The sequence below is a fragment of the Tauraco erythrolophus genome, chromosome 3 (assembly GCF_009769465.1).
Source record: "Tauraco erythrolophus isolate bTauEry1 chromosome 3, bTauEry1.pri, whole genome shotgun sequence".
Taxonomy (NCBI): Eukaryota; Metazoa; Chordata; class Aves; order Musophagiformes; family Musophagidae; genus Tauraco; species Tauraco erythrolophus.
Genome location: NC_141467.1, coordinates 30,351,101 through 30,368,166, shown reverse-complemented (window position 1 = coordinate 30,368,166; position 17,066 = coordinate 30,351,101). Strand labels below are relative to the sequence as shown.

General features: G+C 40.1%; 1 protein-coding gene across 4 annotated transcripts in view; it reads right to left on the bottom strand.

The window, feature by feature from the left end:
• RPRD1A (regulation of nuclear pre-mRNA domain containing 1A) overlaps positions 1 to 15,939 on the bottom strand; it is a 42,702-nt gene extending 26,763 nt beyond the window's left edge. For 3 of the 4 annotated variants that reach the window (XM_086608497.1, XM_086608499.1, XM_086608500.1), the window contains exons 1-6: positions 15,778 to 15,939; positions 4,611 to 4,740; positions 3,799 to 3,905; positions 3,619 to 3,719; positions 2,644 to 2,770; positions 2,370 to 2,545 (exon numbers count right to left, since the gene is read on the bottom strand). In XM_086608497.1, the coding sequence (XP_086464623.1) occupies positions 2,370 to 2,545; positions 2,644 to 2,770; positions 3,619 to 3,719; positions 3,799 to 3,905; positions 4,611 to 4,740; positions 15,778 to 15,928 (792 nt within the window). In that variant the 5' untranslated portion in view covers positions 15,929 to 15,939. The remainder of the gene's footprint in view (positions 1 to 2,369; positions 2,546 to 2,643; positions 2,771 to 3,618; positions 3,720 to 3,798; positions 3,906 to 4,610; positions 4,741 to 15,777) is intronic. The other variant, XM_086608498.1, reaches the window with a different exon arrangement.
• Positions 15,940 to 17,066: the final 1,127 nt, after the last annotated feature.

The following is a 17,066-nucleotide window of genomic DNA, read 5'->3' as shown; positions in this document are numbered from 1 at the left end:
TATTTCAAATGAGAAGCCAAGAAGCAAGGCTCAATCTGAGGTACAGTATTACCTAAGACTGTTAAAACAGATTACTAGCTTCAGAAAACAAATGCATCTGGCCACAGGTACTTGGTACTTAACACCAAAAGACAGCCATTTCTTAAAAATTTAAAAAAAAAAAAAACAAACAGAGAAACTAAGTCAGCTGGCCCTATAGACAGTATCATGAACACATCCTGATTTTACATTTCAAAACTTCAAAATACTTATCAGCCTGCACTTCCCAAACCAAAAGGCACTATTGGTAGTGAGCATAAAGTCACCTCACTCATCTTCACACAAGTTTAGAAGCTTGATTCTGAAGTTCTTGTTCTTTATAATCTCTCGGCTCATAGTTCTTCATTAGTACCTTGGGTTGACACCATCTTGGCTAACAGTTCTTTATTAGTAACCTGCATTTATACCACACTGACAACATTCTTAAAGTACACCTCAATATCCTAGGACTTTAGCTGTTCAAAACAGACTGCTATGGATACTGAAGACTGGCTCCTGCTTTCTTAAAAATGACCTCTGAAACCAGTCTGAAACTGGAAGTGTGCTGTATTACAATGAGATTCCTTAACAGTTTAAATAATTCAGTCAAGAATCCCAGTTTTAAGGACCATGACAGCCTGGGAATAAGCAACTGCTTTCTCTTACAGCTAGGAACTCTTTGATCTACTAATAGTGGGAAATTAAACTGTTTTGTATTTGTTGAAAACCACCAACAAGAGCGGAATCTGTTCACAGCTGCAATCCATTTTTAATTTCTGATTAATTGAGCTCTTTTGTTTTTACAGAAGTATATATCTGTCTGAAAGACTAAGTCAGCCTTTTGAGCAACCACTATCCCAGTGGCCTACTATACCTAAACGGGGTCTAATTGCTGGTAATCATCTGCAGTAAGAAATGAGTCTCAAGACAATTAGTCCCACAATAGTACTGAGGGAACTTGTCCCTCAAACACATTACATACACACACACTGAGGGAAGGTAGGGCAGGTGATTAAAAGCTTAAGGCTTCCTGTTCTTTAATCTTCCAGGTTCCATTGTGCAGCTAGATCAGCTGCTGCTGCAAGCAGCACTACAGTGCATACCATCTATCTTACATAAAGTTGGTTGATATTCTTCCCACAGGATAGACGCAGTGAAGCTGATAGGACAAACCTTCATCAATTGCTCTTCTGCGACGCAGAAGGAAGTCAGTCAGGAAATAAGAGTAGCCTAGAACAACACAACTGATCTGAATGATCCCTTCAGATACATTGTGAGCAGCATTTTCCACAGCAAAGGCACCTCAAAACCTGAACTCAAGTTATGAAATTATAAGAGGGTAAAGAAATCACCGCAGGGAGAAGAAAGGGTTCTTGACAGGCCTGTACGATATGAAATCTGAAGTGCAATTAATTTGAGCACCATGTAAGGACATATGCATATGCTGCAGTTACAGGGCACTACAATTGTTTAGCTATCTACCCTTGCAAAAGGATACAGCTCCAGTGTTATTAGTGTAATACTCAAATTAGTGCTGTAACCTATCTCTCAAAGCTGAGACGACGAATTAGGAAAGTGTTGGATACCAAATTATGGACTATTTAGGACATGTGGGATGTTCAACAGGAGGCCTGACAGTATTATGTGATAGGAAAGGAAAACAGTTGACTGGTAACAGTGAAGAACAGAGTTACTTAGAGAATCATTTGCTTATCATGAGCTGTTCACTCTGCATCCTTTTATTAATGATTTGTCCTGTACTAATGGTGCTAGTGCTTCAAATGCTGCTAATCAGCTGAGTTAGCAGCTATAGAACCTAAAACTACATTTTACTGGGTTTAACAGATGTTTGAGTCAGGTTAAGAAGTTGTGCTGAAACCAGTATCCTTTAAGTGCCTTCCCAAACCTACAAGTACCAGAAAGACCACTCCATTCCCAAAAAAGATACTATTAAACAATGCAACACATACTGAAGACTTATAACAATGACTGAAAAAGAACAAGAAAAAAAATTTAGTCTATGAAGAACTAAGCTTGTGCCACTCAGAAAGACCTTTTATCTGCATTACTAGAACTAAAGTCTGTAAATATAATGAAGACTGAATAGGCTAAAAACCAGAAAGACAAACATTTAAGTGATTACAGCTGTAATATTACCCATGTTGAGCTGGTTTAACAGAGTTAGAATACTAGAAGCAAAAACAATACCTTGTTAAAAATGTGCTGGAAGCAAAGACCTAACAGTGGTGATTAAATATTTACCTTTGGAGAAAAAATTTGTTTAGGCAAACTAAAAACATCTGCAAGAACAAGCTTTAGTGAAGAATGGACTAAAACAAAACATTACGCACTTCCAACTTATGCTCTTTCTCTGCAAGGAATTCTTTTTGACATCGGAGAAAGTCTGACAACATTCGAGTTAGCTGTTTTCTATCATCTATTTCAGCTGCCAACCTGCCATTGTAATCCGCCAGCAACATACATGCATCATCTACCATTTTGGAAAGTTGCTCTCCAGATTCCTTATCTAAAAAGCAAGAAGAGAAAAACAAGTAAAGCACGATTTCATTATAAACTGTTAGGTTCTCAGAACAGCATTTCGGTTATAGGATTCCCAACCCTCACCTGTTATTCTGTCTAACAGAGACACATCTTGGACCTCTATAGGCAAAGAAGCTATTCTCTGATGAACTGCTGCATCCCCAGAGGCAGCGTTTTCTAGTTCTTGTAATGCTCTAATGAGATCTGTGGTCTGAAAAAAGCATGCAAGATTGAGAACTAGTTTAAATAAACAGATCCTAGCACAAAACAGTATTTCACAATAAGCTTACGGATTCAATTTGATAGTAATTTTAAAAGCATTTATGATATCAGCATTATAGCAACGTTCTATCCCCTCTCAGGCTGAAAACAAAACAGAAATAAGCCATTAGTTCTCAGAACATTGCAGAGTGTTCCTAGTTTTAAAGGATGCATTCCTAAAACAGATTTTTCATTTAAATTCTTGGTATAGGACTACTTAATAAAGCTTTTATTTTTGACAGTAGTGATTATTTTACAGTACCTTTCGTTTTACTATACATTTTTGAAACTATTTTTCTTGCAGTTTTGCTTCACTATTGCATCAGACTAGATCAGTGAATTTCTTTTGGAAGTAGGGCTGATGTTCATAGAAGCCCAGATGTCTGTCACAGAGAAACATACTAAATTGTGATTGAGGACAGTCATTCCTTGCCGTAAACAAAAGCCTTTTGAGATGGGGCAGTACCATAACAAAAATCCTGAAAGAATTAAAAAAGCCGTAAAAATGCAAGATAAGAACTTTTCCCAACCACCATGACTGCAACATTGAGAATAGACAAAGTTGGGTATATAACTCATACAGTCTGGTTTAGTGCCAAACTGACTAAAGTTACAGCATGCTCAACTTCTTAGCTCCACTTTTAACCTGAAGTACTGTGAAAAAAAGTTTCATCTGTAGTCACCCTTGCTCAGAAACAGTACCTCATTAAAAACAAAAACAGAGACCATTCAAAAGGAAGAGTTAACTGGAAAATTCTACATCAAACCATATCCAATTACAGAATTTTATAAATATACTTTTACCTGAGGAGGGTCAGTGGGAGAACTTCGAGGGGAACAGTTATTTTCATCAACTTTAATCTGTTCATATGTGCGCTTCCTCACCTTTCTGTCTCCATCTAAATGAAAAACAGAGGAGTCAGAAAAATAATATTTCAAACAAGAGACTGAATCTCCATATACACACAAAATACTTACATAAAGCTTGCCTAAGTTGTTCTAATACATCATTTTCATAAACAGACCTTTCCTCCCAGATAGAGAGCACTCGGCCAAGGTGTTTCTTACAACTCTCATCAGACTCACTGTTACAAGAAAAAAAAAAAAGGAAAAAAAATCAGCACTAGGTAAGAGTACAGCACTGCCGTAGGATTATTTTTCGCAGGACAACTTTGGCATACTTTATCAATATCAAAGTATCAGGAGTCAGAAAATAACAAAATCACATTTTAAAGAAAAGAAAGCAAAGACCAGTTCAATATGTCTTAGCAAGTACATAAAAAAAGCCAATGCCCAATTCCCTCTTGGTTTGCTCGCCCAACCCATAAATCTAAGTCTGTAACTCTATTGCAGAAACTCTGCAAACAGGTTTGTGTTGCTTTAACAGCTGTATAACATGTGAAAATAATTCTGTATCAAGACTCTAGCATCCTCATGCAATGAGATGAATGGCTGCTGGGAGAAAACAAATCATGCAACACTAGTAACAAAACATATCAAACTGTTGTAGCATATAAACGCAGAGTGAAAGCAAGTCTTAATTTAAGGCATAGCTAACACCTTTCTAAGGTAAAAGGGATCAAATGCAGATGAATGTACTATATAACTTCATTCAACAGCATGAAGACTATCCAAGATCAAAGAAACATCGGATAAACTAAATTAACAAGACTTCAAGTACAGAAATAGCACACAAGGACTAGCTGAGTCCGAACAGATGAAATGAGGACTTCTCTAAATCCCCCTCAAATACAGTATAATAAAGGACACTGCACAGAAGTTTACTGTACCTTGAAACATGCTTAAAAGCCTCCACTATTACTGGAGCAAAGTCTTTCGTAAATTCTGGTCCCTTCCTTTTGCTGTTCTGTATGACATCATTGGCCAAGTACAGGAATGTCAGCTTCCTATTTGGTTTTGCTAAAAGAAGACAGTGATATACAAGAATAATTAGAAATTTTAGTTCCTTCAACTAATATGTATTTATCCACATTTACACTAAACAAAAAAAAAATCATCAAATGTATTTTTCCTATTCTCATTACTGCTTACAATATTTCACTCTGATTTTGTATTTAAAAATGCGAAAATATTTTGGTCACCCATTGACTTTTCTCTCTCATCTGCTGTAACTCTTTGCTTAGATTCTTCCTCCTTCATAATATGACACAAGTTCCCTCTAGGCCCACCTCCAAAAACAAAAAACCATGCTATTCCAAAGCATTCTTCAGCCCCCAACTATTTTCAGGTGTTTTCCTGAGCCGGGTACGATTTGCCTGTTTAGTAGCCTTCATGGATTTCTTCCACATACTTCAGCTTCAATTTGAGCCTGCATAAATTTCTTACTTCCATGAAGTCCTCTGACAAGGAGCTTCACAGATCCACAGTCAGTCATGTGAAGAACCTCTTCCTTTTGGTTTGAATTTCACTCAGTCTTAGATAACCACCTCCCGTTCTTGTATTTGAGCAAACTGAACAGTCAATCCCTAGTCAGCCCCTCCATATCACTGTGATACTTCCCTCCCTCATTTCCTATTCATTAAAACACTCATGTGCCTGCAGCTGTAATATCAAGAAAACATTAAAAAAAAAAAAAAATCACTTTCAGGCTGCTGTGTGCTGTGGTGTATCTCTTCTCCAAGCATTTTCAGCATTTTACTCCATTTCCGTTAGTGTGCAACAGGTTACAAGCTTCCAATTTACAAGTTGCTTTTGAAAAATCTATTCCATGTTTTCTAAGTGTTCCTACTCAGGTATTTTCATTTACCATCACATTTCACCTGATCTTCATTAGTCTACAGGTTTCTCAGAGCTGCAGCCCTCACTGTAACACTTCTCACCTTGTGTTGACATCAGAAAAACCTTTATTATCCATTACCACCACACAGAGTCAGCGTGTATGCTCCGACTTTGAAAAGACGTTTCTTTTGAAAGAAAAGATTTTATTTTTCCTGCCCTCTCAAGGAAGGCAGCACTGTGGTAAAGTCAATCAAGGATTTCTTAGAACTCATTCTTAGTTCCCAATATGGTTTGACTTTGTTAATTTCTACTCCAATGTCACAAACATGCAGAATCGCCACCCTCACATGCAAACAGAAAATTCAATATTAATATGCTTTTATCTTAAAGAAATGTTTTTGAGAACAAATCTTGCACTATAGAAAGACTCCTCTGAAAGATTTCTCCTTGGAATATTGAATTTTTCCCATCTTCTTGGACAGTCGTATCCAATAAATTAAGAGAGTCCTGGATTAAGCAGGGAAAAAAAAAAATCCCTGCATTAAAAGTAAAAATGCATCTATCTCTTAGAATCAAGGCAAACTAAAAAGTGGCAAAAAAAAAATTAGTTTGGAAGTGCTGGACTCAAGTTGGAGCTATTAAAAGTTTGCTCCAAACGGCAAAGCCACTACTTGTAAACACTCAGGAAATTCATCTATTTAGGTCAAAATCTGGCTAAACTAAAATGTGGATTTTATAGACTTATGCCTCTTAATTACTCTATTAAAAACTGACTGACAATATAGCAACACATCTCCTACCTATGTTTCAGACAAATCATAGTTCTGACACATAGAAAGCTTTGAATTATTCAAAGAGAGAATCTTAGAGAACATCTTGTCTCATGGGTGCACCAAAGTTAACCAGCCTTTACCAAAGCAGACCCTGCCCCTCCCTCACTTCTTAAATGAGCCCAGAATTAGGACTTTAATGAAGCAGAGAGTACAGTAAACAGATCAATATACTGTATTTGGGAAAAGCATGCTAAAACCCAGAAAGTCACGTTCAAGTTTATTTCCTCTAGTATTACCTTTTTGTCTTACTACTACAATTCAACAGAAACAAAGCTGCATTTAATCAACAAAAATCCTCAAAACACTATTAAGCTACCTGTGGCTTTGGCTGGAAATTCAACTAATATTCTACCCTTACATTCACAAAGAATATTGTGACGTAGAATTTTATTCCTCTTACTGTAAGAATGCTCTGCACGAAATTCCAAAGCTAAAAACTATGCCTACTCTCAAGAAGTGTTCCCTTTCACTTCACAAGTCCTCAGGAGTTACATACTGGCCTACTACTGCTCTGCCTGACACATGAAACTGAAGTGCAACATAACCTTTAGCAACTGAGGTTGACAACTTTGAGCTGAAAAAAACCCAAAGTGTTACATTGCTACTAAGACTGCAAATTAACTATTGAAGTCTGAAATACCTAATTAAATTCTAGACTAGACAGATCTGTTCTGAAAAAAAAATATCTGTTTAAAGCATCTCTCTTCAGTAGAAGTGACACTAACTTTGCAGCCCTGGGCTTTGATATACCTCAGAACACCAAAATGGATCAAAGAACAATTTGACTATTTAAACAAAAAAGTGTCTTCAATGCTTGGCAAGGCTATTAGCAAAAAGCACTCTTACTGTCAGAAGAAAATGAAAGAAAAAAAGGTATGATCTTAGGTTAAAGAATGATCTGAAACACATATACTGCCAGAGTGTATAGCGTTAGAAGCAGCTAGCCCACAGTACAGCTGGTACGCTAACAGTACAGTGTGCAAACACAAAACTGCTACGAACATATTCATGTTGGACTGAATCATCTTTTCAGAAGCTCTGTGCAGTGTTCATGTAACTCTTCTGCTTGTTTCAGTTAGATTTACCATTTATCCACCAAAGCAGCTCCCTGAAGTGCTGGATTCTGAAATACTTTAACAGGTCAACAGTGTTGGCTGGTATAGGGGCCATATTAAGCATCCACAATGAGACTAACTGGGATTGGCACCTTGCAACTGAAACAAAGTCTGTTCCAAAAATGTACCTGACATATTTAAATGCCAATGAACACTCTGTAGGTGTGAATGGTACTTCACCTGCAACTAGCATAATCAGGCATCTACAGTGAAGAGACTTAGCATCTTCATTTTCATTGCTTAGTTTTGGCAGTCTATACTTCTTAGGAACACCTATTTGTTAGCCTGGTCTGGGTATTCCTGATTCTCTACTATTCCAATACATATGCCCTGACACTGCATCCCTAATACTTGGAGAACTTTAACACTGAAGAACCACCACTTGTGTGCAAGAAAGCTCTAGTATTTTACCTTAGAAGGCAGGAAGCATATTATTTGCACTGAGGTTAACTCTGGCAATCAAAGCCAGCATAAGCACCTGTATTTGTCTCCTCCAGGTTTACCTCCTGGCATTGGAAACTGAGCTCCCATTAAGATTGCTAGAAACATGCCCATTAGTTTCATGCTGTTCTGCCCTTCTTCCGTAGAGCTGCAAGGTATTTGCTGGTTTCGATGTACAGAAAGAATCTACAGAGAAACAACAGGCACACGGGATCTCGCTTATGTCCCACTACAAGCGTATACACTGTTGACCCATTTAAAATGTTACATCAGGCTTTAACCTTCAACAGGCTGGCTCTGCTATGCCAACTGACCCTGAATGAAAATATCATGTAACAAGAGGTTTTGAGAAAATGAGCATCAGTAGATTAAAATCCCACAACGGTTATCAGCACTAGACAGTTTCTTTTTTCACTAAAGTTCTCTAATATGGATTCAAATAAAGATTCGGCGCAAGTGCTTTTGAATTATGTTGGTCTACATACATTTAGCAGAGTATCAAGCATCAACATTTCTCCTGAAATCCCTGTGACACTTCCTGTGTTGTAGCATGCTTCATATCTTTGCAAGAGAAGTTATCTGACATCTTTGTAAACATCTGACAAGACTTCAATCTTTTTATTAGAAGACCAAACTCATCTACTTAAAAGTCAAGCAGCACTGAGACTTGACTGTAACATCACTGACCCTTCACACTAAGAGCTAACCTGAATTTTTATGCAAGCTGATTAAATGCAGCATCTTTGGTAACATGACTGAAAGTATATCCATAAAAAGTGACTTGAGAGGCTAACATCAAAAAGGAAAATTCAAAGATAATATAATTCATAAAAGGCATGTTGTACAACAAGCACTTAACCATCTTAAGATTAATTAACCTTCTGTTATGAAAAAGTTAAACAAAGTGTTCAAAATTGCAGAGTCACCTGATTCTCCTGGTGAATGTTACCAAGGTTTGAGAACTGCTGTGTTTCCTTTTCAAAGAGAGGAATGAGATTGCCCACAGAATGCATGTTCAAGGTTTGAGGGTCCAAGTAACTCAACTTCGAGTTTGGAGGCTAGTACACAAAGGGAACACACCACACAGCCACTGCTGGGAAAGAGGCCACCAGCATCAAATTACCATGGGGACACAAGAAAGTTGGTCACAAATCAAGGAAACCATTCCAACATAATTACTCTTCAGAAGCTTCCCAGCACACTTAGTGTCATGAAACAAACCAATTCCTTTCATTGCCTGGCCTGGCTGATACAATGCCAAGATGGATACGATTGACAGCAACGACAGTTTTCGGATAGAAAAAAAGACACTGAATTTAAGTATTCAGAACCAGAATGACGAAAGACAGGCAGGTACAGGTAAGATACCAGGACACAAGTGGTACAACAATAAATTAATATAGATTTGTACACACTGCATTCTTTCAAGACTAATGTTATAGAGTAAACTTGTCAGGCTCAATTACGAAATCCAATTGTGACTATTTAAGTGAAAGATTCTTAAGTTGCTAATCTGTTGCTCCTGAGTGTAGATCACTTTGTAGATCATACATGTAGTAAATACATTCCTCTAACTTGACTCAACAATTCACATTAACCTGAAGTTTTGTCTGTTGATTGATCTCCAAATCTTTTTGCATAGATGAGAAGATCCATTTGGATAAGCAGAAAGGTGCCCACAAGAACCTTCAGCTTAAGTATCTTACTAGCTTCCTCAACAGCACCTGCTAACAACCAGTGAAATCAGTAAGCCATAGTTTTCTTTCTTTTAAATAAAACAAAAATCTATTCATTCTCTCAAGTGTATCACATTGGCCAATGACATTATGCCACCATTAAGTAAAATAATCTTACAACCATCAGTAATGAAAGATTCCTTCTCTCGGCAGAAAAAAACTACACTACACAGTACAGAAAACAACTGCTTTAAATCAGGAACTTGTTTCCCAAAATCTACTTCACATCTGCAAGGCAATATATTTCCACTGCTTTTGGCTGTGGTTCTGCTCCAAAGCAGCTGACTGACTGTCAGAGTAATTCAGATGTAGCGCAACTTTCAAATCTGGGTTCAATGTTGCCAGGCCTTCTCAATCTGCCTACTAATATCCTCTCTCTTCCAATTCTCAGCAGCATTGAGCAACTGCCACTAGCTTCAGAAAAATGTACTGCATCAATGCCAACAGCTACGAGTGAGGACCCAAACACTAGCGTGTGTCCCAGCAGCAGCAGTTGTAAACAAACAGCCATAAATAAGCAAAAACAGTTGCCTCTCATACTAATGAATGATTTCAGCATCCTAAAGTCAAAAAAAGTTCAAGCATAATAAACTGGCACAGCAGGTAAAGTGGCAGAGTTGAGTGCTAAAAAATACACCCTTCTGCAGCGGCCCAGATGTACTTAGACAATTGTGACTGCCAAAGACGATATACAATGGCTCTGCTAACCTGGATAAACTCTGCAGGGAAGACAATGATCAGTGTGACACAGATGGAGTGACAGATGACAGAACAAGAGGTCAAGTGATTAAAGGGGGAGAGGGGTGTTCAGCATCAGCTTCTGAGACTGACTAATCTATAAGATGCCATGTCAAGCTCTGAGGAAACAGATACCTGCATCTGAAATTCAGTTTAAAGATACAACACAACAACTACTAAAGTATCACTAGGGTGCAAATACCTAACAAGTGCCAGAGCTGGACCTGGGAAAGCTAACAGAAAATTAGTTGACAGGAAAAGAAGGTATTACAGACAGCTACAGAGCTTGAAATAAAAAGTCTCATATTACCAAACTCAAACATTTAGCAATTTTATTTTTTCCCTTTTAAACATAACAACACATTTTAACCTAGCACAGCAAACATCACATGGACCTTACTGAACAAGGAGTTGCTATTCACCCTTGAAGGCTGATGCTTTCAATTATGGAATTAAAATTTTTCATTTCAGAACAAAACACACAAAGAAATAACAAATCTCTACAATTGCAGAGAACCCTGAAACCAGGGAGCAAGAGATGTATGGAAAAGAACATACCTGATTTGCAAATAAAAAGTAATTCTCAACAGCTGCCATCTCTGTAGAGCCTTTTCAAGGGGGTTCCTAATAGTTTTCTCAGCAGCCACTCAGTGGCTGCAGACTCACACAATGAAGTTGTATGTGTCACTACATAGTTTAAAAGAAACCCCTGTAAGTAAACCCTTTTATGGATACACAAAATTAAATAGTTTAAACGGGCCCACCAGTTGCATTTAGGGAATGATCGGTGTAGCCATGTTGCAGTTAATTAATTAGTACTAGTTAACTATTTAAATATTGAGTAAGCTTACGACTACTAAGTAATTAACTATTTAACTTTGAGCATCACATTTCATACATCTGAAATCTAGCTGAAGCAGGATGACTTTCCTCAGTGCACACTTTTCAATCCTTTACAAAATTATACCTAATCCCTACTCAAAAGGTCTCTGTAGAATAATTAGGTTATGTGGCAACATTATCACAAAAGTTAATCCACATAGGTTATTTCGAAGCAATCATGAAGCTGCCAAATCACAAGTACCAAAGAAAAAAAGGCCACACTTTTACAGAATAAAAACCTAAACTGCATGAGATCCACATGTTAGCAAGACATTTACTACAAATGAAGTACTAAAGAGTAGCCTCCCCACCAAATTATTTATTCCATAATTCAACTACAAAATTCAAAAGAACGCAGACTCATGATTAGCGTAAGCCAGCACTAACACAGGCTGTGGCCTAATGGGGTGATGCTATCCTCAGTCTCCCTTATGCCAGCATCAGCTTTCCATCAGGGAACTCATCTATCTAATTCAGAACTAATTATTGGTTTCGCTGGATTTTCATCAGCAGACTGTCAGCAAAAAAAGCATCAGAAGTATTTAAAGATATATTTAACCAACAGCAGAGAGGAAAGGGAGCTGTTCTGTTTTCATTGTAGACCTCTGCTTATCTGTCAAAACAGGAGAAATCTTTGTTATTTCATTACAGTTCTCATTTAAGTTAAAGGCATTCTATTAATCTTTTCTCATCAACGAACGACAGAATCTCTTCTCCACTAATCATAGTAATATATAGTAAAAAACCTCACTACATACACTAAAATGTGAAGTACCTGGAGCAAGACCTGAGTGGTTTTGCACAGATGCGGAATCAAAACTACTTAGTATCCCAGGCAGAGCACCAGCTCTGCTACAGCCCCACCTCAGTGGCACCGTTCATCCACACATTTTTCATTAGCACGTATTTGACATCAATTACTAAACAGTATGTCTGTACGCGCAGTCTCTTGAAGTGAAGTATATAATACGCAATTCCTTATCGTAATTTCATCAAACTACTGGTTGTATAAGAAGACATCCTTTCTTTAAATATTTGTGACAGTCACTAGGAACAACTAAACAATTCAGAGTTATCAGTACTTTCACAAACTAGAATACATTACGCTAGCTTTCCTCCAATTTTTTATTATTTCTAACAATGACTATGAACTCTACATGCCAATATTTTAAGAAGTACATATGAAAGTTGTGGTAGCATTAGGGAAAAAGCATGTATGCATACTCCTTCAGTGATCAGGAGTTAGATCAACTGTCTTGATACAACTTTGGCAACACTGGAGTTTGGGAACACAAATCCAATGTTATGTAACTGCTCGAAGTTACGCCAAAGACATGCAAGTTTTGCCCTCTCTCCAAGTTTACATCTAAGTGCAAGAATTCACTACGAGAATCAATGAAAGTTCAATTATAGAAAACCTGTAGATGAAAGCGTATGGAATCGATGATCTGTAGAAATGTCCTAACATGGCACCTGAACACTAGCAACTAACCCAAGTAAATAGAAAGGAACTAAGATATTATGCTGCCTAAGTTTTATGTGCATTTGAAAAGCTGCCTCTTCACCTCTACTCCAACATGATACAAAGACAATAACTATTTTAAAAATAAAAGAATCAGAACCAAACATTTAGGAACAAAAGAGCTGTGACCCTAGTACTCGTTTTCATGAATAACTAAAGACATCTTCGGAAAGGTTCATGCAAGCTGATCTGACAAAGGATCTTTTACCAACACTGCACCCAGAAAAAAAACGTAATGTCACACTGTAATGTGCTCAACTCAGTTGGCTGCAATGTTCCATGAGCCTGAAAACAGCAGGCTGGAAGGAAGGTCTGGAGACATGGGTGACAATAAAAAACGTGGGTGACAATAAAAAACGGATACAATAAAAGGAAACTAAATTTAGAAAGGCAAGGTTCAATTTTGAGACCCAGAACACTACTGGCTAGCAACAACAGCAGACAATGCCAATAGTTCTTGTGTCCATATTCCCCAAATAGAGATCATTTTCCTCTCAGGCAGCATGGAAATCACTTTTCTATGGCTTGGATGGTGGGCAAGTCAGGAGCCTTAAACTTACTCTATTTATGGCCTCGTTGCCAGTGTTCTGCTTTGTGATGTTTTAGGCAAGTCACTTCACCATAGCATACTGGTTTTCCTTCTCATCTTCAACATGCTGTCTGCTTAGACCACTAAATCCACCCTTTGTGGATTAGGGACCATCTTACAATTCTGCGCTGCAATTAGCAAAAAGTTAGTACCAGGCAAACGTAAACTCAGGTGCTATTATCAAAGATGAAAAATCAAAATACACTCCAGGTATCTTAACTATACCAGCTTCAAATGAAGTGGTGGAGGAACATACAAAAGAAGAAGCACTTGAAATAAGGCCTTTTTTGCCCAGAAGAAAAAGTGCAGGACCTTGAAAGCAAGTAACCTACTCCTTCCCACCAGAGGCAGACTATCGCATGCTTTCCATAGACCCTTGAAGGTTGGCTTCCAGAAAGAGGTCACCAGAAAAATCTTTCTTTGAAGCAGCAAAAGCTGGACGACGACTTCAACAAACTGAAGATAAAACCAACTATAGCAGCTCTGCTCATTCAAAGCTCTTGAGCTACATAGTCCTAACAGGCTTAAAAGTGGAAGCGAAACATTGAAAGCTGAGAATAAGCAAAGCATTCCCACGCGTTCTTCAGAAGATCATTATCTTTGCCTCTCAATGCCACCTTCAAACATGTATCCCATGTTTTAATCATTTCATTTCTCCAATTAGTCAAACAGCATTAACAGGAAAATTATGTTAACACTGAAGTTAAGTTATGAAGTTAAGAAAATTATGTTAATACTGAAGTTAATCTAATACTATAGATTATTATGAATGGGTGACACATGTTAAGATGAGCGACTAAAACTGGCTGTGTGCCAATTAGTTTAAAACACCTTTTAGAACAACGAACATTCAAGTTGTTTGTTTAGAAGGCCCAGAAACATGAAATGTTTCAGATGCAGACAGGAGATCTATTAATTTGTTCTCAGAACAAGAAAAAAAAACACCTTACAAACATATAATGAAAATATTTTTTATTTCATAAGACGAAACCTGTCACCAAATAACTATTCCTTTAAGCAGCAGAAAAAATGAACTTGACTCATGCTTGAAAATTCAAGAGAACATTTCACACAAAAAGCATATTTTAAACAAAACTGCAGTAGCCATGTGAAAACCTACAGAGTTTATAGCAACATATTTCCATGCTATAAAGTTTAGTATTACTTTGTATTAAAGATTTGTATTTTAAGGTTGGTTCAGTCCATCTGTGTGAAGTTATGCCCCCTCCCAATCAAAAGGTAGCTGTGATCCAGCCATACACTCTTTGTATTCCATTCCACATCATTTCTGCAAGTCAACTATTCCTCCTAGTTCCATGAAACTAAGAGAGTAGGTTCTCTTCCGTAAGTCTTGCAATGGCTTAGTGCAATTTTTACTCTCCACTTGAAATTCTAGCCTTCTACTTTCCCATTAAAGACCCACATTTTAACGGGGCTCCAAAGGAAGCTATTGGAAGACAGTAAGATTTCCTAGAGCAAGGTAAAGGTCCAGCAAGAGATTTTTCTTAAATGAGTCAACTTGAGATCAAATTATTTTCCAGACACGTCAAATAAACTTTCACATGCCATTTCTGCCTTTCAGTCCCTGAACCACTGCCTATAGCTGCAGTTCTTTCCTATTAAAAGGAATGCCGCATAAGAATCTTAAGTGTGCACGCTCAACATCAAATACTCAATATACCTAAAGATAAGACCCACCTTTATTATGCTAACATCGGTATTAGCCATGTGGCAAAACCAGGAAGCAAAAAACACTTTGCACGCGTTAAATTGCTCTTCCCCAGAGCACTCCCATCCTCAGCTGCCCTACAAGAAGAGTTGCTGGCGTAAGTGGACAACAGCTACAGTGTCAGGAAACTCAAATAGTATTACGGCTAACCATCGTCAGAGATGATGAAAGACAAAGCCTAAAAAAGGGTCGTCTTGGAAGAGCCATAACTACCGGTATTAAAACAAAAACACCTAAACCCCGTGCTTGCCGCATTACTCCCACTTTCCTCTCCTTCCTCAAAGAAGGGGAGTAAAACATGAAAAGTAGCCTCCTCAGAGACATCTCACTGAGGGACAAGAGAGGAGCCAGGGGAGTGGAGGAAAAAAAGAGTGAAGAGAAGCAACTCCCAGCCTACGTTAATCCAGAACGCCCAACACTCGCCCCAGCAGCCTCACTCTCCCCAGGCGCTGGGGAGGGCCGCCCTCCCCACGGCCCGACAGGCCGAGGCGCCCAGCCATCCTCCCCTCCGCAGCCGCACATCCGAGGGCGGCCGCCTCCCACCGCGGCCGCGCCCGCCGCTCCCGACAAGGCCCCACCCGGCACCCGAGGCGGGAACAGGCCCGGCGGCGGCGGCGGCCGCGCCAGCCTCACCTTTCCGCAGCTCCCGCTCCCACACGCTGACGATGAGCGCCGAGTGCTTGCGGTGGTGGATCAGCCACAGGCTCAGGGTCTGCACGCTCTGCTGCGAGTTGCTCAGCTCCGACAGCTTCCGCTCCAGCGCCGCCTCCGAGAACGCCGACATCACCGGGCCGCGCTCGGCCCCGCCGCCGCCCCCACCGGCCCGACTCAGCCGCGCTCAGGCCCCGCCTCTCCGCCCCAGCGGGGGAGGAGCTGGGTGAGCCCCTTCCCTTCCCGCCCCGCCGGCCGCCACTTCCGCGCGCCGCGGCGGCCTGGCGCTAACAAAATGGCGGCGGCCGAGCCTCCCGGAGAGCCGCCCGGCCCCGCCCCCTTCTCCTCCTCCTGTCCTCACTTCCGGCAGAGCCCCATCTCGAGGCGGAGCGCGGGGGCGGGTGTGGGCGCGGTCCTCGCGCCTTTCCCGGCAGCCTTCGCGCGGCCGCCGGGGCGGGTCTGGGCTCGCCCCGGGCGGCGGCGGCCCGCGGCGGCCCCCGGCATCCCCCGGCATCCCCCGGCATCCCCCGGCATCCCCCGGCATCCCCCGGCATCCCCCGGCATCCCGAGCTCGCCAGCCAAGCTGGCTCCAGGCGGTCGCGCTCCCGACAGCCTGTGCGTGCCGGCCGCGCCTGACTTGACCTTTGGAGAGGCTTCCTGGCGAGCTCTGAGAGGCTGTAGGACGTGGAGAGCAGAAGCAGAGTTAGGGGCCGTTGCTACAAGAGACGATGCATCAGCGCTTTGCCCTGTGTGGTGTAACGTAAAAATCCTGACGTAAATAAGGCCCCACAGCAATCCAGGCCTACCGGTTTCCTTCACCTAGCAGGTTAAGGAACCTACTCTGACACAGGGTGGGCGGTGGTTCCTATTTACACATGGACACACCTTCCACAAATCTGTTTGGCCTCATTTCTAAAAGCTGTCTCTTCTTTTTTAAAAGTTTCTGGCATTGACAGTATCGTGTCAGAATTCCACTGTGTGGTAACAAGGTGATGTGCAAAAGTGTTTACTCTTAGTCGTTTCAAACCTGTTCCTTTAAAGCTTTATTGAATGCTTGCTACTTCTGCTGTTGCGGAAAAAGTGAACAAAAACAGTTCTCTGCTCACCTTCCTTGCATTCTTTCATTTAATTTGTATTGTATCACCTAAAGTGATTTTTTTCAAGCTGAAGGATCCAAGTCCGTTCAGTGTCTCCTTGCATGGAAGACGCTCTAGGCTGACGAACGTGTAGCGTTTCTAGTCTTCATGTGAGCGTTTCTAGCCTTACTGCTG